Raw genomic sequence first — 25,678 nt, forward strand, 5'->3', positions numbered from 1 at the left:
CACGTACGCACACACATTTCTTCTCAAACGCTCGCCTCTACCCCTCAAACGACCCCACACACATTGATGAGATGTGAGGGTTCTGACCCCAGACTGGATATGCCCTCTTACCCCTCAGGACCCAAAGAAAGGGCGCCATCCATGCAGGTGCCATGGTAACACCGTCACGGCAGGTCGGGTCTCATGAACGATGGTTTCGGTGACGTCATCGACCCGGTGGTAGGAGCATCCCACCAGTTTTCCCATAATCATCAGCTGCCTGTTTTCATGAGCATTCAACATACACTCTCCTTTAACAGTGAAACCTCAACAATGATGTTTTGGTAGCACTATTTCACTGTACCGTGCTTTTAAGAGTGCACTGTAAAAAAATTTTAATTGGCTGTACAAATCATTTCAATTGTATTAAACTGACCTAAAAATCAAGTTAAATCTTGCATAACTTCAAAAATTAAGTTGAAATTGGTTAAATTAATTCGATGAGTTAAAGTAATGGAAAACCATATGTTGCCATGACTATTTGATCATAGAATTTTTACAGTGTGTTCTTTGTGGTTTAAAACAGTGATTTCCAAACCGGCGTCCACCAGGGGTTATATGTACATTAATTTGAGTGAAAATAATAGTAATAATAACAATAATAAGTGTACTTTTTGTCTACTATTATTTTCTGCTTTCTGAAAACTCTGCTTTTCATTATCATAACAATTATTTGTGACCCTGCACCACAAAACCAGTTATAAGGGTAATTTTTTTAATTGAGATTTATACATCATCTAAAGGCTTAATAAACAAGTAGGTATGGTGCTAGGATAGGACAATATTTGGCCCGAGATACAACTATTTGAAAATCTGGAATCTGATGGGTGAAAAATCTAAATAATCGCCTTTAAAGTTGTTCAAATTTCTTAGCAATGCATGTTACTAATTAAAAATTAAGTTTTGATATGTCTTCATGAAACATGATCTTTACTTAATATCCTAATGATTTTTGGCATAAAAGAAAAATCGATCATTTTGACCCATACAATGTATTGGTGGCTATTGCCACAAATATACCCATGCTACTTAGGCCTAGTTTTGTAGTCCAGGGTCACATTTTATTCTACTGCCAGCCCTACTTTTTTACCAGAAACCTCCTCAAAAAAATCTTTTTACATGTTACATTACTCTTATAGAGGGTAGAAAAATTACACTGTCAGCTTAATACAAGATAAATACTCCAGATAATATGTTAATATGAATACAGTGTTTGCTTTGGCTTCAGAACAGAGACAACATAAAAGCCAACTATTTAATAAGTATCGTTACATCAGGCTTAACATTTGTCTCAGAGACAAGATAAATAGGTCTATAATTACTCTTTGTGTGTGTGTGTGTGTGTGTGTGTGTGTGTGTGTGTGTGTGTGTGTGTGTGTGTGTGTGTGTGTGTGTGTGTGTGTGTGTGTGTATATGTATATATATATATATATATATATATATATATATATATATATGCTTTGGCACCAAAAAGTTTTAAACCAAGATTAGGAGAACCCATCAAATAAGAAAGGCAATGTTGATGAAGAGGGAAGGTTAGCAGGCCGAAGCTGATAGGATGGTTGATTTCAAAGATTTTTGTAAGTGTACCTTTTCGCCTGGATAAATATAAATTAATATTAAGAGAGCTTATATTAACAATGTACAATAAGTGGAGCAAGGGCCAAATAGTGGAAATGGTTTGAGGCGGAAAACACACACAAACAGGCACGGGAGGAGGAGAACATTTGTGGGCTAGCGCAGACTAGATAGGGTGATAGATTAAGCACTGTGCCACCCTCTGAAGCAGGTATCATCATTCAGAGTGGCAGCCGTTCGGTGAGCACTATAGGACTACCTGCTGAGGATCCTGCAGTAATACAGCTGCTCCACATAATCATAATCTACACTACATCGCTAAAACAGGCAAAGAAAAGAATAAAATACATAGAGAACAGCAGAGTTTGTCAGACAAAATGGAACGTCCAAAGAATTACGCACTGCATTTAACAAACACCAGAATCATACAGATTTAGCGAAACGCATATGCAGGAAAAAATCTATGAGAGGAGAAAGATGGAGCTCTCTTCCTCTCAATCTCGTAGCGAAGCTGTGAAACAGATGCTAGCAGAAGCATTAACAAAAGAGCGGAGTTTCTGACCGTGAGCCCCCGCGCTTGGCAAGTCCTAGAGGTAATAATGGTTAGCAACCTGAAAAATGTTCTTATCTGAAAAAAGCCCCAGACAGTAATAAATGAAATAATTGTACTAAACACATTAATCCATGTCGGCGGCCCCAGGGGGAGGGTCTGTGAGTGTTAGAGGTAGTGAATGGCACTAACCTGCCAACAAAAAGAGTCTCTCTCTCTCTCTCTCTCGTTCGCTCTCCCTCTCCTTCTCGACCCTCTGCAAACAGTGTATTTTTTGCCCTGCCTTCGGGAGGCAGGGGTCGTTATTAATCTTGCTGGCTTGCTTAGCTTCAGGCATCACAGCAGGGCAGCATCTGGGAGTGTGTGTGTGTGCGCGAGTGTGTGTGTGTGTGTGTGTGTGTGTGCGCGAGTGTGTGTGTGTGATGAGAGTGTCTGAGCCAGGATATGGATAATGCATGGGCAAAGACTGTGTATGTGTTTATGTGCGTGCTTGTGTGTGTGTGTGTGTGTGTGTGTGTGTGTGTGTGTGTGTGTGTGTGTGTGTGCACGCACCAGTCTGACTCAGAATGAGGCAGACCAAGCATCTTAAGTCATGTGTATCTCTTAACGGATGTAAATTACACCAGTGTGCATGCATTCTCATCAGCGTTACGCTGTGCAAGTCACAGGATCGTGCATGTGAGTGAAAAAGAATACCGTTCAGGACATTTGACTATGATGAATCGTAAAACCGGGCCTTATTGCATGCAGACTTGCTTAGGACAGTGGGGGTGTAGATTCAAATGAATGCATTGTGACAGGGATGTAATCAAGTGTTCTGCATCTGCAGCAAGGTCCGTTTCCACTGGGCGGACCGTGATGTAAACCCAGTGGACACTGTTAAGAAACACAATCTCCACAGCAACCATCACACTGTGGACCATATAGGCCTTGCATCCCAAAAGCCTAAGTGTAAAAATGGACAGGCATGTAAGGGAAAAATTAAGGCCTTGTTAAAAATTGAACAATAGTAAATACAGGTGTAAACAAGTTCATCCAATTTAACCACATGAAAATGCATGTGGCGATATTGTATTTTTAGTGTAGATTTGTCCTGTGCGTTAGTGAAAGATCATCCTAATACCACAGTTTGCAAGCTGCTTTAAAAGAAAGCATCGAATTGACCCTTCGCAAAAACCTGCCCTCCTTAGTTACTGTTGCTTTGTCCGACAAACAATGCCACTCTCACACTATGCATCATGTTCTCACGCAGTGAAAAATACATCATGGAACAAAGAGGAAACTGACAAAACATTGAAAGACAAGAGACAGCAGGTTACTTACTTCTGGTATGAAACAAGGTCTCGGCTTTAAAATGTTTTAATTTGTTAAAATCCAAACAATAAATAGGTTTTGTGGCATTTTAATGTGTTGTGACAGATCTCTGTATTGTCTTATTAGATCAATTGACACTTAAGCATGAAATGAACATGAGTGAACATCAGAACGTATTTTATTTCAACCACGGAAAGACATCAATACACACAGTTTTTCAAGTTTCAGCCTACCAAAGTTAATCTACTCTCCTGTCTGATTTGTTTGTCGGATAAAATGGCAGATTCTGCGTTATGATTCGATTGCCGACAGACAAGATAGAGCAGGTTACTTAGAAATAAAATCTCAGCTTTAAAATGTTGTCAATTTTTAAAGAAATCTAAACAATAAATACTGTTTTGTGGCTTTTTAATGTGTCATGACTGATCACTGTATTGCCTTAGATCAATCGACACATGAACTGATCTTTTCTTACATACTTAAAGCTCAAAATAAACATGAATGAACATCACAACGTATTTTATTTCAGTTGTGGAAATTGACTCTTTGCAAACAGCTTGATTGACAGGAGATTTGACCAGTCATAATGCAGAATCTGTCATTTTGTCCGACAAATCAGACAGGAGAGTAGATTAAATTCAGTACGCTGAAACTTGAAAAATTGTATTTATGTCTTTCCACCATTGAAATAAATACATTCTGATGTTCATTCATGTTTATTTCATGCTTAAGTGTCGATTTATCTAATAAGGCAATACAGCGATCTGTCACGACCCATTAAAGTGCCACAAAACATGTATTGTTTGAATTTCTTAAAAAATTACAACATTTTAAAGCTGAGACCTTGTTTCATACCAGAAGTAACTTGCTCTGTTTTGTCTGTCAGCATGTTGTCAGTTTTCTCTTTGTTTCGCAATGTATTTTTCACTTTGTGAAAACATGATGTTTGGTGTGAGAGCAGCATTGTTTGTCGGACACAGCAACAGTAACAAAGGAGTGCAGGTTTTTGCGAAGGGTCAAGTGAAAAAAATTAGAAGGCTACAAAAATGCGTGTGACAACATTGTATTTTTAGTGTAGATTTGTCCTGTGCATTAGTGAAAGGTCATCTTAATATCACAGTTTGCCAGCTGCTTTAAAAGTAGCCATCCAATTGACTCTTCGCAAACAGCTTGATTGACAGGCGATCTGACCAATCATAACACCGAAAATACCATTTTATCCCACAAACAAATCGGACAGGAGAGTAGATTAACTTCGGTGGACTTAAACTTAAACATTGTGTGTATTAATGTCTTTCTGTGTTCTGATGTTTTTCTCATGTTTATTTTGTGCTTTAAGTAAATAAGAAAAGACGATCGGTTCACATCAGTTGATCTAATAAGGCAATACAGTGATCTGTCACAAAACATTAAAGAGCCACAAAACATTTATTGTTTGAATTTCTTAAAAAAAACCTTGTTTCATACCAAAGTAACCTGCTCTGTCTTGTCTGTCGGTGTGTTGTCAGTTTCCTGTTTGCTCCATGATGTGTTTTTCACTACGTGAGAACATGTAGTGTGAGAATGGCATTGTTTGTCGGACATAGCAACAGTAATGAAGGAGGGCGGGTTTTTGTGAAGGGTCAGTTAAAAAAGATGTGGAAAAGTTCATTCAAATATTCCATGTTGATTTTAATTGTAAATTAATAGCAGATATATTACAGGTTTTGATGATTCCTCAAAGTGTGAAATGACATCTTGTTTGCTGCTTTAGGACCGTGGCATGAATCAATGCTTTCTGATGATCTGTGTAAGAAAAATTTACCTGCATACTTGGTTCCATGCACCAGCCAAGCAACTGCCATTGAGATGGGAATAGGTGGGGGGAGTGAATAACCAGCACTCTCTTCACCCTCAATACCACGGCTGAGGTGAGTCCCTTGAGCAAGGCACCGATCCCCCAACTGCTCCCCGGGTGCCGCAGCAATGGCTGCCCACTGCTCCGGGTGTGTGTTCACGGTGTGTGTGTGTGCGCACTTGAATGGGTTAAATGCAGAGCACAAATTCCTAGTATGGGTCACCATACTTGGCCTCACTTCACCTCCTTTCCTTTCTCCTTTCCTTTCTAAAACTGATAGCTACTAGGTATTAAATGTGACCCTGGACCACAAAACCAGTCTTAAGTAGTACGGGTATATTTGTAGCAATAGCCAAAAAAACATTGTATGGGTCAAAATGATCGATTTTTCTTTCATGCGAAAAATCATTAGGATAATAAGATCATGTTCCATAAAGATATTTTGTAAATTGTCTACCGTAAATATATAAAAAGTTCATTTTTGATTAGTAATATGCATTGCTAAGAACTTAGATTTTCAAATAGTTCCTAACAAACCATACATCAGTGAAAGGCTTGTTTATTCAGCCTCTTATATGATGTATAATGTCAATAAAATAAAAAAAACCTTTATGACTGGTTTTGTGGTCCAGGGACACATGGCCTGAACTATGCATTTACACTTGGCTGATTTGTCTCAGATTGACCAGTGATCAGATCAGTCTCAAATGCATCTTATAGGGCATTTCCACTGGTTGTCAAATCAGTAAAAATGCATTAAGTAACCATGTGTACGCACTTTTCTGCTTCTGATCAAGCTACTTTATATGGCCAATGTGTAATTGCAGTCGTACGTCAGTTTGATGCATTCTATAACGTCCCATCTAATTTGTATGTTGCCAACAAAATATAACCTGTAACTGGCCGAGGATGAACGGGAGAAACACTGAGAGAGAGAGAATCTGACTCCAGTAATTCCTTGCAGCACAAACAGGATGAAATACAACACCCCGGGCTACACGTATGGTGTTTCCAGACAGGCAAAGGCGGAAAACATATAGTTAAATATCATATCTAATAATCATGTTTTTAAAGGAAATCATATTAAGGTTGTTAAGAGGTGCGGCACCAAATGTCAGAACCGTGTTAGTTTCACGGGCTCTCTGATAGATGCGAAGCGACGAGCCGAAGACGCTAGCTCTGACTCCCAACTCGCGCAGGGGTATTTCCGCAGACGGAGAACAAGAGAGGGAGAGAAGTGTGAGGCCAATCACGTGGCGGGGGCGGGGCTTTGCGAAGTGCTCTCAGCCAATGGCTGCTCCGCAACGGCAACGCGGCCCACGTGGGCCGGGAACCTTGTACTTATCAACGAACATGCATTGAATCCGCTCTAGCCAATCGTCTGGGTCCGAAGTGTTAATCTCAATACGGATTGGCTGGCAGTTTCATACAGTTCTTTATTCATCTCCGTTGTTAACTCATTCCTGCCACACGTTTTTTCCTGTGACTGCCTCATGAAGCATTTCTCATCCAAGTCCCTTTTTGGGAAGCATTTTCTTGTCAGCAAAATAAATGGCCCGAAGTTTAGGTGCAAATTGTATATAAAACATCCATCCTCTTTTTATAATCTGCATCCATTAGGCCATAAACCATTAGCTTGATTACATTAGGATGAAATTTACATGGGTCCTGTTGATACGGATGTGTCAATTAGCCCACGCACAAAATGAAATGTTCTTAAATAAACTGTCTGATTGAATAGACGGATGTGAGATCTAAAAATACCGCACTACTGAGGGGGAAGCATAGGTCTATTCTAGGTTGTAATAATAAGGCAACAGACCAAATTGTTGAGGGCAATATTTAGCGCCAAGCCTCCCTAGCGCTTTGACTATAAATTCAACAGAGTCGTGGGAAAATGACCACTGAGTGTCCGAAATCGTGTAGTGGCCTACGCTGATGACTTTTAAAGGTGCATTCAGTCAGTTTGCGTTTACTTTTAGCATCAAAAGCAAAAATTAAAAAGCGTTTAACTTAATAGAGCGCTTTAGGACTTTACTGACACCTACTGGCCTGGATGTATTAAATTTGTTTGTTAAACGCGGCCCTTCATGTTCTATAGTTTTATTGTGCACTAGATTAATTATCTATATAATCACACAATACTATTAGCTGTAGTAGTAGTAGTAATTTGGTCAAATGCACAACACAATATGGCGGCGCCCATGAGGAAGCGAGAAGACTGACATGACTAAAGTCTTCTCATATGGGTGTACATCATTTTAATGGTATTTCTTTATATGTAAAACTTAGTGAAGTGCTGTTAAGATGTATAAACCACTTGACTCCGCTTTTGCACCTCTCTTTGACTGGAAGGTCCCGTTTGCAGAGGGGGGCTATAAAACAAAGATTAAAAATAGTGAAGTGAGTATAATCCCATCATGCTCACAGTCACAGAGGCACCAAGTCTGACAAACCGAGCATTAATCTCTTATTTTCTTAAGAAGAGACTCTGGAGCCCTGCGAGTCGACGTGCAAAGCAATAGTGACACCTAGAGGTCAGCTCGAGGACTGCGTTTGATGGAAGGCGCTCTTTCCCGTTTACCCCTTATGAATTATGCAGCAGACATACAATTTAGCTGCTCCCGTGGTGGACGAGGAGGTCACCCACAGTCGCATGGCTACCACCGCTGTACGCTAAAGCTCTGGTGGCATCTTCAGCCATCAGCCCTGTGCTGATCTACTCTGGATTCCTCCATCTTTGTTCTTATGCTAAAAGAAGAAATAGAATGTGTTAAATTTAGTAGATCGTAGATAGGAAATCAAGTAGATACAATACAAAATTGAAAGGAAGATGTCGATAAAAGGGAACAAACTACCTTTGCATTTTAACTGAAACACGGTATTGTTGTTCTGATGACAGAATAAAACAAGGTTACAGAACCAAAGGACGCAGTATTCAGAGTTGAGCAGATGAGGGTGGGGAAAAAATTGAGCATGGGGTGTGGAAAGGGTGAGATGGAGGAGAGAAGAAGGGGAAGAGAAGATCACAGGTTGAGAGGAGTGCGGGAGACAGGATAAAAATGAAAGGGATGATAAAGAGGCCGGGTAGAGTGAGAGACAGAAGAAGGAGAGCAAGAAAGAAGGGTTTTACGTATATTGGTGGTATTGGGGATGGCAGGGTTGCTCCCGACAGAGCAGGGGAATAGCAGCATTGCGGTTAATAGGGTAGAAAAAGCTGGGGGGCTGTTAACTCTGAAATGTTCATTTTTAAACTCAAGCTTTTTTTTCCTTCCACCCCCTCCCCTCTCTTCTCTCTCTCTCTCTCTCCCTGACAATCGTGCTCCCTCCCCAGGCTGCGTAGTAATGATAGCTATTTGACTGCCATCAGAGGAGCTGGGTAATGGTCTCTAAAGAACCATTTCAGACTCAACCTGGCAGCGCTGGCCTCCCAAAAACATCTGCTTGCCTATCAAGAGGTACCACCGCACCAGACACACTACACACACGTAAGCACACTCATGCACACACTCATGCGTGGACACGCACAATACTGTGCTGCATGGAGTCATGCCTGACTTAGGTAATGGACCACGGGAATACACTTGTGAGCAGAATACCAACAAAAATAAAAGAGGTGGTAATAGTGTTGTCGTGGTTGGAGTAGATGTTTTGAATGGGGACTAGGGGCTGAAATAACTCTGTCAGACGAATCTTGTTGTAATTAAATACAAAAATTATACTGAGGGGCTCTGACAATGACTTCAGGGTATTAGTAACCAGACAGTTTATGTGATGTGTAGTTATGTGATCTTCCTGTTCATATTGTTTGGATGGTTCTCTATTGCAGTGTGACTTCCTAACATGCAAACTAGACAGCATTTTCTGTCCTGTTTAATATTTTGTGGTTAAGATTAGGCTAATGGACCCTGGTGACATTGGAGGAAAGAAAAACAGATATTTCCTGGTCAGATTAGGTGTACTGTACAAAACCTTATAATGCTAAACTTTCCTCACGTTTCTGGTAAATTACTCCTCCTCTGCCTCCCTCTGGTGGCACACTCTAGTACTTTCCCTTCATTCAGAAAGTTTTCTGTAGGTAGGTACTGGGAAACACGTGCTTTCCATATTATGCATAATGTCAAACATTTATTTTTCTTCTGCAGAAATTAACATTCTGGAGACATCCTATCTCTTCAGCCATAATTCATACATTCAGACGTGTGGAAAAAGATATGGTCAGTGATGTAATGGGAGCTTCTACGTCACCGTATTTGCAGAATTAACCTGACTCACAGGTCATGATAGCTTTTCTCTTTGAAAGTGCAAAGCTTCAAACTGTCAGTCAGGCTGTTGAGGGGATTGCTTGCTATTGACAAGCTCTCAGCCCATTGAAGAAAGCCTAAGTGAAGGGTGATTTCTTTAAGGCGACAGGGTTAAAGGGTTAGTTCACCCAAAAATTTTAATTCTGTCATTAATTACTCACCCTTATGTCATTCCAAACCCATAAACCCTTTGTTTATCTTCAGAACACAAATTAAGATATTTTTGATGAAATCCAAGAGTTTTCTGACCCTCCATAGACAGCAAGGGTCCTTCCATAGTCAGTCATCTGTGGTTCAATTGTAATAGAATAGTTTTTGTGCAAAAAAAAAAAAAAAAATATTCAACAGTTCTTCTTCTCTGCGTCAGCCTAGCGCCATTTTTGAGAGTATCAGTATTCTTCTAGCTTCATAAAATTATGATTGAACCACTGATGTCACATAGACTGTTTTGTTGATGTTCTTGGTACCTTTCTGGACCTTAAACGTGGAAGGATCCTTGCTGTCTATTGAGGGTCAGAGAGCTCTTGTATTTTATAAAAAATATCTTAATTTGTGTTCCAAAGATGAATGAAGGTCTTACAGGTTTGGAACAACATGAGGGTGAGTAACTAATTACAGAATTTTTATTTTTGGGTGAACTAACCATTTAGAAGATGTTTCCCACCAGTATTGACTTTTTGTTTTGTGTGTGATAATTCAGTTTTTATTCTGAACCTACTGGAATGCTATTTTTGACTGTTTTCAGATATCTCAAAGGTATCATACAGTGATTTACAAGTACTCCACTGACAGCACGTCAGTTGTACTGGGGTACTGTGTTCTGCTTGACTGGATTTTGACATTAAATCCTTAGCTACTCACTGTAACAAAATGAGTGTAGTTTTTTCTCATTTGTTTTATTATGTCAAAGCATCTGGCAACAACGTAGAAGTGTAAATATAAATGTAAGGGTCATAGTGCATGCCTAAGGTTAACATCTCTGCTTAGAGGATCTTGAACAAATGTAAACAAAGGATAGAGTTGGCAAAGCCAATAACGGTTAATGAACGTCTTATTGTTCCTGTGTTTAGAAGAGTGTGTGTGTGTGTGTGTGGTTCAGGCTTACCCGTCCCACACACGGTCAGTCCCCGACAGATGGAAGGTTCTGCGTCCAAGACGCACCCAAGGAGAGGAGGAGGGGTTTGGGGCTGCTGTGGATTAGATTGGTCTAATAAAAGAGCTGGATCATTGAAAGGCAGATTAGGGGCCTGTGGAGGAGACTGTTTTTCGAACAAACATGCTTGGGATTTGAAATGGATCGACAATATGTGTAGAATTACGCAAACATGAGGCAACACGGCCAGCGAAATGCTAAGCAAACAACTTCTGCGACTGGAAATGAGCTTTAGAGATGTGTTCAGTCACAGTAAATTGGTCTTCAATGGCTACATGTCAGGCATCTTTAAATAAGCATCTGTTTGTTACCTCCAAGTACACTCACACACCCATGCGCACATTGCCGTAATAAAGATGACCCACCAAGCTCGGAATCAGAGAAGTCATGTAACTGTATCCTGAGTGTACACTGGAAAGCCGATCTCCCTCTCAGGCCACTACCACGGGTGCTGGGGGAGGGCTCTGGTTACCCAGCTTTGTGTCAAAGCGCCATCAGCAAAGAGTTAGAGACTGGGGAGGAGAACAAAAGCGGGAGCACTATAGAACGGGTGGATTACTGGGCCTCCATAAAGGGTCTCTAGTGTAAGAATACGTCCAATATAGCGAGACAGGAGAAAGGACGTAGAAAAAGAAAGATAAGAGGATAGGACAACAGGTGAAAGGGAGGTTTTGAGGTACACCTGAAAAGGTGCACTGTACTTCAGGTGGCATTTGTTGACATGGCACAAGCTGGCCTGGCAAATAGTGTGCACCTTGCACACTGAAATGCTGCTGTTTCTCAAGATCTCTAAGGACGATTTGTCTGTTTAAGAGACGTGCAAGTTCTGAAGATGTGACTCAAGTAGAATGACTTAGAAGAGGACAGGGAGGTGAGATGTCAAACTGAAGGATTGAGACGAGTAAAGAAGAAGTACAACAGTGTGACTCGGTCTTGAGGATCACATTCAAAAATCAGCAGTCCCAAAGGCAGCCACTGGAGAGGACAGAAAAACGTAGGTAAATTGAGAAGGAAAGGGAATGAGACAGAGGAAGCGAGTGAAAGAGGCACAGAGGAAAAGGAACCGTTGGGATCAGGGTGACGTCAGCGGCTCTCTGGATTGAGGTGTTGAGTCCTCCTGATTATAATCTGATCTGATTAGGAAACACAGGGAAAAAAAAAATCTCCAGAGCCTCTGCAAGCTCTCCGGGGAGCAAGACGCCGTTTTTACCGAGTGGAGAGGCCAAGAACAAAACCAAAAGAGGAACTACTGAAGAAAGTTAAGGCCTGTGTCAGAAAAGAATCAGCTACACTTTAGAAGAGTAGGAGAAACTTCACTTTACTCTTCTCCAAAAGGAAGCAAATCAATCAGGACAAGTAGGGGAGCTAACATTGTAAGACTTTCAACACTCTTGGGCTTCTATCTGGGTTATAAGCCAGGATGCCCTCCAATGGCAGCAAAGCCCTCAAGCTACAATTCGGGCTTATTAACTATGAGAGTCGCTACCTAACAGCGGAGGCCTTTGGCTTCAAGGTGAACGCTTCGGCTCCGAGTCTAAAGAAGAAGCAGATCTGGACTTTGGAGCAGGATGAGCAGGACGGTCAGGTGGTGTACCTGCGCAGTCACCTGGGGCGCTACCTGGCTTCCGACAAAGATGGCAAGGTAAGCTGTGAGGCTGAAAACAAAGAGAATGACTGCCGCTTTTTGATCGTGGCACAGTCCGACGGACGCTGGGCCCTCCAGTCCGAACCATATCTGCGCTTTTTTGGAGGTTCAGAGGATTATTTGTCCTGCTTTGCTCAGACCATTGGTGAGGCAGAATTGTGGGCCATGCATCTGGCCCTGCACCCACAGGCAAATCTGCTCAGTGTGGCCCGCAAACGCTATGCCCACCTAGCTTCGCCAGAGGGAGAGATTGCTGTCGACAGCAACATCCCATGGGGCGTGGATGCTCTTCTGACTCTTGTGTACATGGATGGCAAATATTGTCTTAAGACCAGTGACAGCCGCTTTCTGAGCAACGATGGGAAACTGTCCTCTGAAAATGGCCGTGGGACAGGCTACACTTTGGAACTGAAATCAGGCAAGCTGGCCTTCAAGGACTGTGAGGGGAAGTACTTGACCCCCATGGGGCCCACTGGAACTCTGCGCTCTGGACGCTGCTCCAAACCTGGCAAAGACGAGCTGTTTGATCTTGAGGAAAGCCATCCTCAAGTGGTGTTTCAGGCTGCCAACAATAAATTTGTCTCCATCCGTCAAGGTAAGTGGTGCTGGTTGAATTTAGTTTGACGTTACCCTACAGGAGGACCACGTGCTTCAGCGACTAACCTCATTTTTGCTGTAGAATTGGGTGAATACAATCTTGAAAGTTAAGTTCTGTCTTTATTTACTCACCTGTGGTTTCTAAATCTATATGTGACCCTGGACTACAATACAAGTCTTAAATAGCATGGGTATATTTGTAGAAATAGCCAAAAATACATTGTATGGGTCAAAATTATTGATTTTTCTTTAATGCCAAAAATCATTAGAATATTAAGTAAAGATCATGTTGCATGAAGGTAAATTATGGCATTTTTAATTGGAATTTTCATTTTTTGAATGAAATATCTCTTCAAAGAAGATTCAAGGGAACCCTCAATATAAGGTTTGTCCCTATCTCTTCGCACTCCTGTGGCGTCTTATGTAACAGATGTGAATCCTCATTACATCTGTTAAGTACCGCTAATACCTGTTGAGTAACCAGATATAGAAATCTAGTGTATGGAGTTCAGTCATGTAAATGTCAATTGTATCGAAAGAGTCGATGCAAAATGTAATTTTCAGACTGAATAATGCTAAACAATGTGATTTTAGTAGTCCGAGCATAATTTACATTGTTGTGCTATCAGTATTAGTCACCATTAGTGTTTTTATATGCAAGCACACCAGTGCATGAAAATAACTTGCATGCAAAATTGCAGCTGCATTGCAAACTATGCACACATAGTCAAATCTATGGAAACTAGCCTGCAGAGCAGGTGAACACTGAGTCACGCCCATGAGCATGACCTCACAGAAATAATATACGGCAGCTGTCTTTTCAGCTGAGTAGGCCAATATTAATCTGCCAGACATGGCCGATTTTTATTCGCTGGCCATGTGCTCTGCTAACAAACACACTGCATAATTGTAGCTTCCTGTCTTGACTGAGCAACTAAGTTCTATAATGTAAATCTTGCATGCTGTAACATTATCCATTATCTCCAGAGCTCTTGGTAAGCATTTTGAGCCACCTGCAATAGATAAATTACTGGAGAAACTGAATGGCTTTGAATATCCACCATAGGAAGCTGGGTCAGTAACAGATCCTGTCCTCTCCAGTACACTCATCCATCTCTTTCTCTCTCTTGGACTTATGCTCGTTCTCATTTTTACAGATGTATGTACATTTGCACATATTTTTTCAGAGTTTACAGTTTTAGTCAGTACTTTTATATAACAAAATAAGAAAGAATATACTCGTGCACATGCATGCACACACTAGTGGCAAGGTGTGATAAATAATTGAGTGGACAGGGGCATTTCAATGATGGTGGAGTCTGCTTTCAGAAACACAAGCCTTCCGCCGCATTTCTTTATCAGGGGACCATGCAATGCGCTGGGCAACAATGGGGACGCAAATCAGAGAGTCCTTCGGGAGCAGTTGGGTTTTGGCCCGACAGGCAAAAAACCCAATAGGGGGAAAAGAGACCATGGAAAGTGTGAAAGTATACAGCAGAAAAGAGAACAAGATGGGCAGGAGGAAGAAAGATCAGGCACAACATCACAATGAATAGAGACATAATGCATTATGGGTGTGGACAGTATGGCTTTTTTTGTCATTGTCACTCTTAAAAGATCATAAATCAAAGACTTTAGCAGCAGTTCCCTGAGGAAGACATGATGTTTTATTGTCCGTTTAGTTTACCCATGGGATAGAGCCATTTAATGGCTTTCAAAAAAGTTAGTTTGTGGTAGAAAAGCATGTGCACCAGGAATCAGTTAGGGCTACGACAATAAATCGATGCAAGTGATTCGTGGATCGAGTCTTGAGATTTTCCGAATGGATCGCGATTCTCTCTGGAAACGATTCTGATTCTAAGTTTTTAACAGTAGATGGTGCTCTAATCTAGTTTTTAATCAAGTGCTCACGAAGAAGAGCGCTGAAGACCCTGCTGAAAAAACCAGCATATGCTGGTTAGGTATGTTTTGGTGCTGGGATGCTGGTTTTAGCTGGTATATGCTGGTCCTTTGCTGGTTTATGCTGGTCCCTTGCTGGTTTATGCTGGTCCTTAGCTGGTTAATGCTGGTCCTTTGCTGGTTTATGCTGGTCATGTTGCTGGTCAAGGACCAGCATAAACCAGCAAAGGACCAGCATTAACCAGCAACATGACCAGCATAAACCAGCAAAAACCAGCAAGGGACCAGCATAAACCAGCAAAGGACCAGCATATACCAGTTAAAACCAGCATCCCAGCACCAAAACATACCTAACCAGCATATGCTGGTTTTTTCAGCAGGGGAACGCTTGTGCGTTCGACTCAGAATTTAGGACACAAGATTTATATAAACATTGCCCATTGTGAACACCCTTGTAATTCACTTCAAACTTTTCAAACTTTATGAATGATTATCTTAGGTTCAAGCGTGTATAAGGCACTGTTTCTAAACCATGCAGTGTCATCTAGTGTTAAAAAAATAAGCTCAGAATCGATTCTAGCGAGAATCGTGATGTATTGGGAAAATCTCAGAATTGATGCAGTATCATTTCTCGATTCGCGATGCATTCATTTATTTTCCCAGCCCTGGAATCAATTGAGAACATTAAGAATTTCTTTAAATTTTACCAGCTAAATAGGTTGTAGGGCGGCTATTATTCAAATTAAAAAAAAATTTTTAAATAAGGTCTTCAAAATTAAGATGTAAGATGTTTGAGTCAAACATTATGAGCCTTATTGAGTTCTAGTGTTTCTCTTGCTTTAAATGGTTCAGTGTCGATTCAAACATTGAGTATCAACATATTACCAAAAAAAAAAATCTAGGCATTTCATAATGGGTGGAAAAAGACAGGGAAAATGACACAGGCCAGATGGAACATTTGTTCTTAATGAACGAGAAGCATCTCTCCCCATCTATTGCACATTCATTCTGTGCAAAAAGCAATTAGGTAAAGTAATTTTGCTAATGGATGAAGCAGTTCATTTCTTTTAGAGAGTCTCTACATGATGAAGGGAACCAGAGATGACTTCAGACAGGACTGCCAATCAGCGCTGCAGGTCTGACGTTCATTAAGCCCCGGGCCTCTCGCCCTGGGACGCAACGCAAACTCACAGATGATCTTTTAATCAATAATGAGTAGTGACATTGCATGGTAGTTTTTCAGAAATATCGCTATTATTGGCTGAGATATGACGTTTGTTGGTTTGCTTTTGTTGTGGTGTACTGTTTTGCTGCAGCTATGGTGCATGTCGTGTGGCACACATACTTGAGTCGGAAAGATGGCATGCACTCAGACGGGTGGATCTGTTACCATGTTCTTCATCACCTCCACAGTGTTCCCTCGAGCATTCTAATCCGGCCCGGAAGGTGAAAAGGTGATGAGGAAGAGATATTGAGAAAGAGAGACAGACAGAAAAAAGACAGAAACAAAGGAAAGAAAGAATAAAGGAAGAAGCTAATAAAATGAGAGACAGTAGATTGTGGCATCACCTTACCATTAAAAATTAATCTCAGAGTGACTGTCTTGGTACAGAGATCACAGCTTTAGTTTTGGACTGGACATCTTCACATAACAACGGGGTCCAAAAGTCTGGGACCACTAGTGGAAATGCTTCTATTTTGCATTTTTATAAATTATTACAATATTTTCATGACAAATTCTAATATCAACATGAAATTCAATGTGAAAGTTAAATCGAAAAAATTGAAATGAGTTTTAGAATCTATTTAATTTTTAGTTTGTCCACTTTCTGCTTTTGTGACAGCAGCACCCAAGCTATATGCCCTCCAGATGTTTATTTTATTTTATTTATGTTTTAATCTTATTTAGATTTTTTTATCATTATTTAATTTTAAGTTTTTAGCACTCAAGCTGTATGCACTCCAGATGTTTATTTCATTTTGTTTTATTTTATTTTATTGTATTTATTTAATTAGATTTTTATCATGTTTTATTTAATTTAATTAAAATTTTATTTTTAGCACTCGAGCTATATGCATTCCAGATGTTTATTTTATTTTATTTTATTATTATTTTTTATCTTATTTATTTAATTAGATTTTATATCATTATTTAATTTTAATTAGATTTTTAGCACTCAAGCTATATGCACTCCAGATGTTTATTTTATTTATTTATTTATTTTTATCGTATTAATTTTATTTTTCGTGTTCTCCCATAGTGGAATAGCTTATATTTTGAATATATTTTTAATAATTTAATACAATATTTACATGACAAATTCTAATGTCAATGTGAAATTGAATGTGAAAGTTAAATAGAAAAATTCAAATGATTAAAAAAAAAAAAAAAAAAAATTCCCCTCTCTGTATGTTGACAGCAGCATTCAAGCTATATGCACTCCAGATGTATAATATATAAGTATATATAATATTTATAATTATTATTTATTTTTCTTTTCTTTAATTTAGATGTTTTTCTTTTTTTTTCTTTTAGTTTTCTTTTATTATTTTATTTCATTTCATTTATTCTCTAGATTTTCAATATAGCCCCAGACTTTGAACTTCACTGTATACATGCATGTTAAACCAAAACCTATGCATGTAGACACCTTTTGTAGTGTTCTCTCGTATATCTTTCGTGATCTCCGATGGGTATTTGACCTGGTACGCATGCAGCGATCTACTTGCCCCAGTTTTGAGACGGCCCACTCGCTGTCTCTGTCTCTGGGTACTGTTACCATTCCACAAAAATGGGTTGGTAAATTGAGAGGGAGCATTCTGTGATGGGAGTGAGGTCATTCGCAGGAGTTCAGGATTGAGCTCAGTAATCACAATGCCGTGGATGAGGAATGATCAACAGAGGAGATAGAGTGTCCTGCCCCAGCTGGCCTCTCTTCTTCTATCTTTGGTGCAAAACTAAAGCAGAGTCAGACGTGAAATTGGAAAATAAAGTGTAACGGGCCGCAGAAATGAAAACCGCTGCAGCGGAGTGATGTCTGATCTGAGAAAGAGAAACATCTGAAGCTGTTTCTTTTTCGTTATCCCTGATTTTGTCTTGATTAGAAACTAGACTTTGTTTTTGCCAACTTTGGCTGGTGGTTGCACTCTGGTTCCAACAAAAACAATGCACTAACACTGTGTTGTCTTAATCCAGCATATCACTTAAAACCCTTAGAAATCAGATTCCAAAGTAAGACCAGATAGTGTCTATTGATAGGCTGAGATGATTTGTAAAAATAGCCCATGCGGTGTGAGAGAAAACGACAGGCGGAGAGAGAAACACAAGCGCACATGCTAAATCATAGAGCAAAAAAAGCATTCCATGGTGAAATGTGATCGATGGCAGCAGATTCTGCTGATAGGCCGGGTTTCTTTCCCAGCATGTCTCAGGCACCCTGCAGAGTCCCGTCGAAACAATAGTATTACTTCAGCCTCCCGACTGGTTTTCCTTGGAGCCGGAGGATTGTACATACACTACTCCAAAAAGCTGCTTACTGGGCCCTACGGTGCAGCTTTGTGTCTCTTTGCATGCTGAGAATTAGGAGAGGTTACAGCATTAGAAGGGGAGGGGCAGGAAGGATGACAGGGCAGAGGGAGAAGGGGGTAAGGTGCAGGATCTGGCCTGTTAAAGGCTTAAGAAAATGATCAACGGGATATTTTCGGATACATCCACTTTGAGCCTTAGCCACGACAATCTGTTTGACGCATCGTGCACGATGCTGTCGGTTTTGCTTGATTATGCAGTTCAATCATTTAGTCGCCCTGCTAGACAAAAACTTAAACACACTTGAGTGAAATTATCTTCTTATCTTCAAAAGCATTTAAAGATCTCATAAAGCTCAAATATACACTACCAGTCAAAAGTTTTTGAACAGTAAGAGTTTTAATGTTTTTATAAGCTTCTGCTTTATAAGCCTGCTTTTATTTGATCTAAAATACAGCAAAAGCGGTAATATTGTAAAGTATTTTTACTATTTAAAATAACTGCTTTCTATTTGAATGTATTTTAAAATGTAATTTATTCCTGTGATCAAAGCTACATTTGCAGCATCATTACTGCAGTCTTTCGTGTCACATGATCCTTCAGAAATCATTCTAATGTGCTGATTTGCTGTTCAAGATACATTTTTATTATTATTTTCAATACTTAAAACAGTTCAGTACATTTTTTCAGGATTCTTTGATGAATGAGTCCTATTTATCTGAAATAAAAAGCTTTTGTAACATTATATACCATTGGGAGGGGGGTGAGAAATGAATACTTTTATATAGGATGCTTTAAATTGATCAAAAGTGATGATAAAGACATAATGTTACAAAAGATTTATATTAAAGATAAATGCTGTTCTTCTGAACTTTCTATTCATCAAAGAAACCTGAAAAATTCTACTCTATAATAAAAATTTCAACATTATTATAATGTTATTTGAGCAGCAAATCACAATATTAGAATGATTTCTGAGTAATTATGGTACAGATTCAGCTTTGAAATTGCAAGAAATATTCAAATAGAAACCAGTTATTTTAAATAATAAAAATATTTTAAAAATTACTGTTTTTCCTGATCAAATAAATGCAGGTGAGCAGAAGAGACTTTAAAAATTAAAAATCTTTAAAAAAAAAAAAAAAAAAAAACTTTGACTGGTAGTGTTTTTAAATATGCTTTATCATTTTAAATTGCTTGCACTAAATTTAAAATAATTAAAATAATTAAATAAGTTTTAATAATTAAGATTTTTAAAAGAAGACTCTTATGCTTACCATTACTGCATTTATTTGATCAAAATACAGTTAAATACAGTTAAAAAAGTAATATTTTGAAAAAAAAAAACAATATTAAATTGTACCACATATATTGTATTTGTTATATAATATATTATATTGGTTGCTAATATTAATGTTATAAGCAGTTTTTGCTGCTTAATCATTTTGTGGAAACATTTTTCTGGAGAGTTCAAAATAACAGCATTCATTTAAAAAAAAATATCCTTTTGTAAAATTGAAAATTGTTTACTGTCACTTTTTCAATTTAATGCATTCTTGGTGAACAAAAGTGTTTTAATTTATTTTTTAACTCTTACCTCAAACTTTTGAATGGTAGTGTATCACAGTTTCTACAAAAATATTACCAAAAAAAAAAACAGTTTTTATTATCACCATTGATAATAATAAGTATAAGATGTTTCTTGAGCACCAAATCAGCATATTAGAAAAATTTCTGAAGGATCATGTGACACTGAAGACTGAGAAAATAGAAAACAGTTATTTTAAATTGTAATAATATTTGAGAATTATACTATTTTAATACTAGTAAGAGGCTTCTTTCAAAAACATATGTTTAATTTAAGAAATAATTTGAGAATATAGCAAGTAACATTTGAAAACTAGACCTTAAAACTATTTAACCGACAAAAACAAGTAAACAAGCACTTTCATATATAACTTGGTCCTTGTGTGTCTTGTTTTTAAGATGTTTCTTAAACACAGCTATGCCTTAAATTCTGGACTAATGAATGCCATGACGAAGTCCCGGGACTAACTGGCATAGAAACCCAGCGGGGTGCAGCGAGGCCTCTGACCCTGCCAAGGTCGTGGTTTCCTAGCCAAGGTTTTATCGGTGCAATGGGAAAGATACAATCAAGTGGTTTTGTCCTACTGCACTGAATCTAGACACATACAGAAATGTTGTTTGCCAGTAAGAATGCATGAATGTACTTTTGGTATGTAGACTAAAATACACAAGGTTTTTCATTTTTTATAGAAACACACAAAGTCTACATCTGTTACACAACCCAATACCCTAATCAAGATGAATGGCTTGGATATAAAATATGTCTCAGACTTCAGCCAGTGGTCTTGTTGTGTAAATGTTAATGTTACAAATAATACACTGATTTGGAATGAATCTGTCATCGTGACTGAATGAGTAAACCTCCTTGTTTCAAAACATCAGTGATCTTGCATTGAAATAAAGGATGTTTATAGACTGCGGAGTGACATGTTTGGGCTCCATTAACTATAGATGTGAGTCTTAAATAAACACGGTCCGCTGCAGACGTTGCACCAGAATAGGACTCAGAGTCAGGTTGATGCCTGTCGTGCGTGGCAGTGAAGTTAATCATGCTGGTGCTTTGTCTCCCTTCAGGATTTCAAACTAGGGTAAAGTTCAGGGCAAACACACGCTATCTTGTTTAAGCGGATACATTTGAAACGTCCTCAAAAAAGCATGCTACATATATTTCTTATTATCAGTGTCAATCTGTGATTGTATTGTGGCATAATAATGAGAGTGACTTTTTTTGTGTCAAAAGTTTACATACACCATGAAGAATCTGCAAAATATTACTTATTTTACAAAAATAAGAGAGATTATACAAATGCGTGTTATTTTTTATTTAGTACTGACCTAAATAAGATATTTCACATAAAAGATGTTTACATGTAGTCCACAAGAGAAAATAATAGTTGAATTTATAAAAATGACCCCATTCAAAAGTTTACATACACTTGATTCTTAATACAATACTGTTGTTACCTGAATGATCCACTTTTTTAATTCTTCAGGTCCCACACATTTTTTTTGGGGGGGGGGGGGGGTAAGTATCTTCTGTAGCTTCTGAAGGGCAGTACTAAATGAAAGAAAATGGTATTTAGGCAAAAGAAGAATCCATTCTGTTCAAAAGTTTTCACCCCCCGGCTCTTAATGCATCGTGTGTGTTTGAACCTTGTGTAAAAGTTGCATCTGAGTCTCTCAGTTGTCCTCAGAGTGAAAAGATGGATCTCAAATCAGACCGTCATTATTGGAAAGGGTTCAAATATACAAAAATGCTGTAAAAACAAAGAATTTGTGTGACCTGAAGGATTTTTCTGAAGGACAGCAGGAGTTCAACTGTTCAGTATTAAGAATCAAGTGTATATAAACTTTTGAACAGGTTCATTTTTATAAATTCAACTATTATTTTCCCTTGTGGACTATATGTAAATGTCTTTTATGTGACATATCTTATTCAGCTCAGTACTGATTAAAAAATAACATGCATTTTGTATGACCCCTTATATTTTGGTAAAACAATGAACATTTTGCAGATTCTGCAAGGAGTATGAAAACTTTTGACCTTAACTGTAGTTTTGGCTGAGGGCAAAATCTCATCACGTTACATTTTATGTATTTTTAATGTTGTATATTAGAGCACTGCCTTTGTATTTTTGACTGAATTGCCTAGCAACTTTTATGATGGCTGTTGTTTGATCCCGTAGCTGCTAAATTAAAAGCAATGAATAAAAATGTTGTCTTATGTCCCGTTTGCTTCTCTTTGTGTTTCAACAGGAGTGAGTGTCTCAGCCAATCAGGAAGATGAGACAGACATGGAGACATTTCAAATGGAAATTGACAAAGACACAAGAAAGTGCAAATTCAGAACTAACGAAGGGAACTACTGGACACTTGTCACTCATGGAGGCATCCAGTCAACAGCCACAGAAGCGTAAGATTTAGCTTTACTTTCAAACACTGTGTAATGAAAAATCTTTCTCTTCCAGTTATATGAGATATGACATGAGGGCAAGCAGCAAACCTATTATGTAACTATGAGTAAATACATCCATAACACAGCAGTAAAATAACAGAAATTGTACAGCTATTTCATTTACTCCTGTTCTCTGTGGGTGTACATGTTTTATTAAAACTCATACGTACAATCTCCCACTGCTTGCAGCGGTGCCAACACCATGTTTGACATAGTGTGGCTCGGTCGACGGGTGGCACTGCGGGCCAGCAATGGAAAATATGTGTGCACAAAGAAAAATGGTCAGCTCGCTGCAGTTAGTGACTCTGTGGGTGAGTTCATACCACAAACTAAATCAAAACATCTCAATCAAACCAAATGTTATTTAAGAAACGTACAAGAATACAATATGTCACCATGTTTTTTCCTCCAGGTGAGGACGAGCAGTTGATTCTGAAGCTGATCAATAGGCCTATTCTCATCCTGAGGGGAGAGAATGGTTATGTTTGCCACCACAAGAACTCGAATACACTGGACGCCAATCGTTCAGTCTATGACATATTTACACTGCAGTTCAGTGACGGCGCATACCACATTAAAGGTGAGTTTTAATCCGGCCATGGTGTCAATCATTTTTTTATCTGTCTGTCATGTAAATAATCCTGAAGCAGGTTTCAGGAAAGCAATTAACAGCTTTTCTGAAAATAGTTTTAAGGGCAAAAATAGCTTCTGGCAGTGAGTTCTGTTAGTTGTAAACAGTTGTCTTAAATGTCAAAAAACATTTAATTAACCAGGTGGAATTGATTCTCAAGGGAGCTAGTTTTAATTTTTTATACAGTTGAGGTCAAAAGTTTACATACGCGTTCAAAATGTTATTTTACCAAAACTAGGAGGGATCATACAAAATACATGTTATTTTTTATTTAGTACTGACCTGAATAAGACATTTACATATAGTCCACAAAAGAAAATAAAAGTTGAATTTATTTTAAAAAATACCTTGTTCAAATGTTTACATACACTTGATTTGTTAAATACTGTGTTGTAACCTCAATGATCCACAGCTGTTTTTTTTTTTTTTGTTTAGTGATAGTTGTTCATGAGTCCCTTGTTTGTCCTGAACAGTTAAACTGCCTGCTGTTCTTCAGAAAAATCCTTCAGGTCCCGCAAATGTTTTTTTTTTTTTAGCATTTTTGTATTTGAACCCTTTCCAACAATGACTGTATGATTTTGAGATCCATCTTTTCACACTGAGGACAACTGAGGGACTCACATGCAACTATTTCAGAAGGTTCTAATCCTCACTTATGCTTCAGAAGGAAACACGATGCATTAGGAGTTGGGGATGAAAACTTTTGAACAGAATGAAGATTTGTAATTTTTTTATATTTTGCCTAAATATCGTATTTTTTATTTAGTACTGCCCTAAAATACTACAGAAGTTACTTACATGTTTCCTAGAAGACACAATAAGTTCAATTTAACCTGATATTCAAATTCAAAAAGTTTAAAACTTAATGCGTCGTCTTTCCTTCTGGAGCATCGGTAAACTTTTGAACAGGGTAATTTTCATTAATTTAACTATTATTTTCACTTGTTCTGATTCTGTTATTAATTACTCACCATAGTGTCATTCCAAACCCATAAGACCTTTGTTTAAAACACAAATTACGATATTTTTGATGAAATCCAAACCCTGCATTTCTGACCCTGCATAGACAGCAATGCAAATACCATGTTCAAGGCCCAGAAAGGTAGCAAGGACATCATTAAAATGGTCCATGTGACATCAATGGTTCAACTTTAATGCATCATGGTATTCTAGTGAATGCGCAGCGAAGTTATTATTTTTGTTTTCTTTGTGCACATAAACTATTCTCGTAGCTTCATAACATTACGATTGAACCACTGATGTTACATGGACTGATGTTTTAACGTTGTCCTTACTACCTTTCTAGGCCTTAAACAATTCAGTTGCATTGCTGTCAATGCAGGTCAGAAAGCTCTCGGATTTCATCAAAGATTTCTTAATGTGTGTGTCCAAAAATGAATGGAGGTCCTACTAGTTTGGAACAACAGGAGGGTGAGTAATTAATGATAGAATGTTTGTTTTTGGATGAACTATCACTTTAGCGGAAATTAACTAGGACTCGAGTCATATATGTTATAAAGCTGACCATTATTGTTTTCCCACAGGTGCTGGTGGAAAATTCTGGTATGTTTCCAGCAGTGGCTTGGTGTGCACTGATGGAGACACACCTGAAGATTTTTCCTTTGAATTCTTAGAGCATGGACGGATAGCTATAAGGGGCAAAAATGGCAAATATCTGCGTGGAGACCAAGGAGGCAATCTGAAAGGAGATGGAGAGAATGCAGACAGCACTTCCCTCTGGGAATACTGACACCATGTGGACATTTAAGGAACTTTCACACACCTGTGTTAAACTCTTGGATTTACAGATGAGAAAATAAATTGGTACAATTAAGGTTTAATATTTGGACATCTGTTTTCCCATCAGTCTGCATTTGATGTAGAATCAGTATTCAGAATTACACATATATTATTTAACATTTCTGGTTTATAGTCCTGTACAAAATGAGCCTGTATTAAACAAACACAAGCATGACAAAAACCTTTATCATATCAGCTCACTATTGCACACTGTTAGGAATAATGTATGAGGTGATAATACATAAAACTTGCAAAGCGTGCTATTACTGTGGCAAATCACCTCTAACATCTAACATTATAATTAATTACTGCTGTTTATGTTTATTACCTTTTTTAACTTAAATGACCCATTATTGTCTTGTCTTTCCTGCTCTTATTTATTATCATGTCAGTGTTTGTCAGTTCCAGTGAAGCTTGTTTTATTCTCTGGGGTTACTGACTGCTGTATTTGTCATATATGGACATACATGGCATTTAAATATATTTAGGCCTGATAAATGAACTCTTCTTGTTGTTTCTTTAAGCTAACTAGCAACTAACACGAAAGCCAAGCAACCAAGAATAGAACAGGATACACAGTAATTACTCCGTCTCGCCGAACTGAAAGGTACCAGGATTAAATTAATTTTATTCCCTACTGTGATTTATTTGCTTTGTCTTTCTTAAGACCATCTGGAAAGGTTTTACAATTATTGCAATAAAATCCTGTCTCTTAATTCTGGAAGAATGAATCTCATTTACTGTAACCTGGGTTTAGGTAAAA

General features: G+C 38.4%; 1 protein-coding gene across 1 annotated transcript; it reads left to right on the top strand.

Moving 5' to 3' along the window:
- Positions 1-11,646: 11,646 nt before the first annotated feature.
- Positions 11,647-25,631, top strand: fscn2b (fascin actin-bundling protein 2b, retinal). Its single transcript, XM_073828559.1, has 5 exons — positions 11,647-13,015; positions 22,286-22,442; positions 22,674-22,795; positions 22,897-23,064; positions 24,660-25,631. Exons 1-5 carry the CDS (start codon positions 12,196-12,198, stop codon positions 24,863-24,865), a joined length of 1,473 nt encoding a protein of 490 aa, XP_073684660.1. The 5' UTR covers positions 11,647-12,195; the 3' UTR covers positions 24,866-25,631.
- Positions 25,632-25,678: the final 47 nt, after the last annotated feature.

This window comes from Garra rufa, chromosome 22, assembly GCF_049309525.1.
Source record: "Garra rufa chromosome 22, GarRuf1.0, whole genome shotgun sequence".
Taxonomy (NCBI): domain Eukaryota; kingdom Metazoa; phylum Chordata; class Actinopteri; order Cypriniformes; family Cyprinidae; genus Garra; species Garra rufa.

Bases quoted from the DNA above. Each gene is read 5' to 3' on its own strand.
- fscn2b (XM_073828559.1), top strand. From the start codon at position 12,196: ATGCCCTCCAATGGCAGCAAAGCCCTCAAGCTACAATTCGGGCTTATT. The intron at 22,443-22,673 runs GTAAGATTTAGC...CACTGCTTGCAG, and splicing joins CAGTCAACAGCCACAGAAGC to CGGTGCCAACACCATGTTTG. The intron at 23,065-24,659 runs GTGAGTTTTAAT...GTTTTCCCACAG, and splicing joins CGGCGCATACCACATTAAAG to GTGCTGGTGGAAAATTCTGG.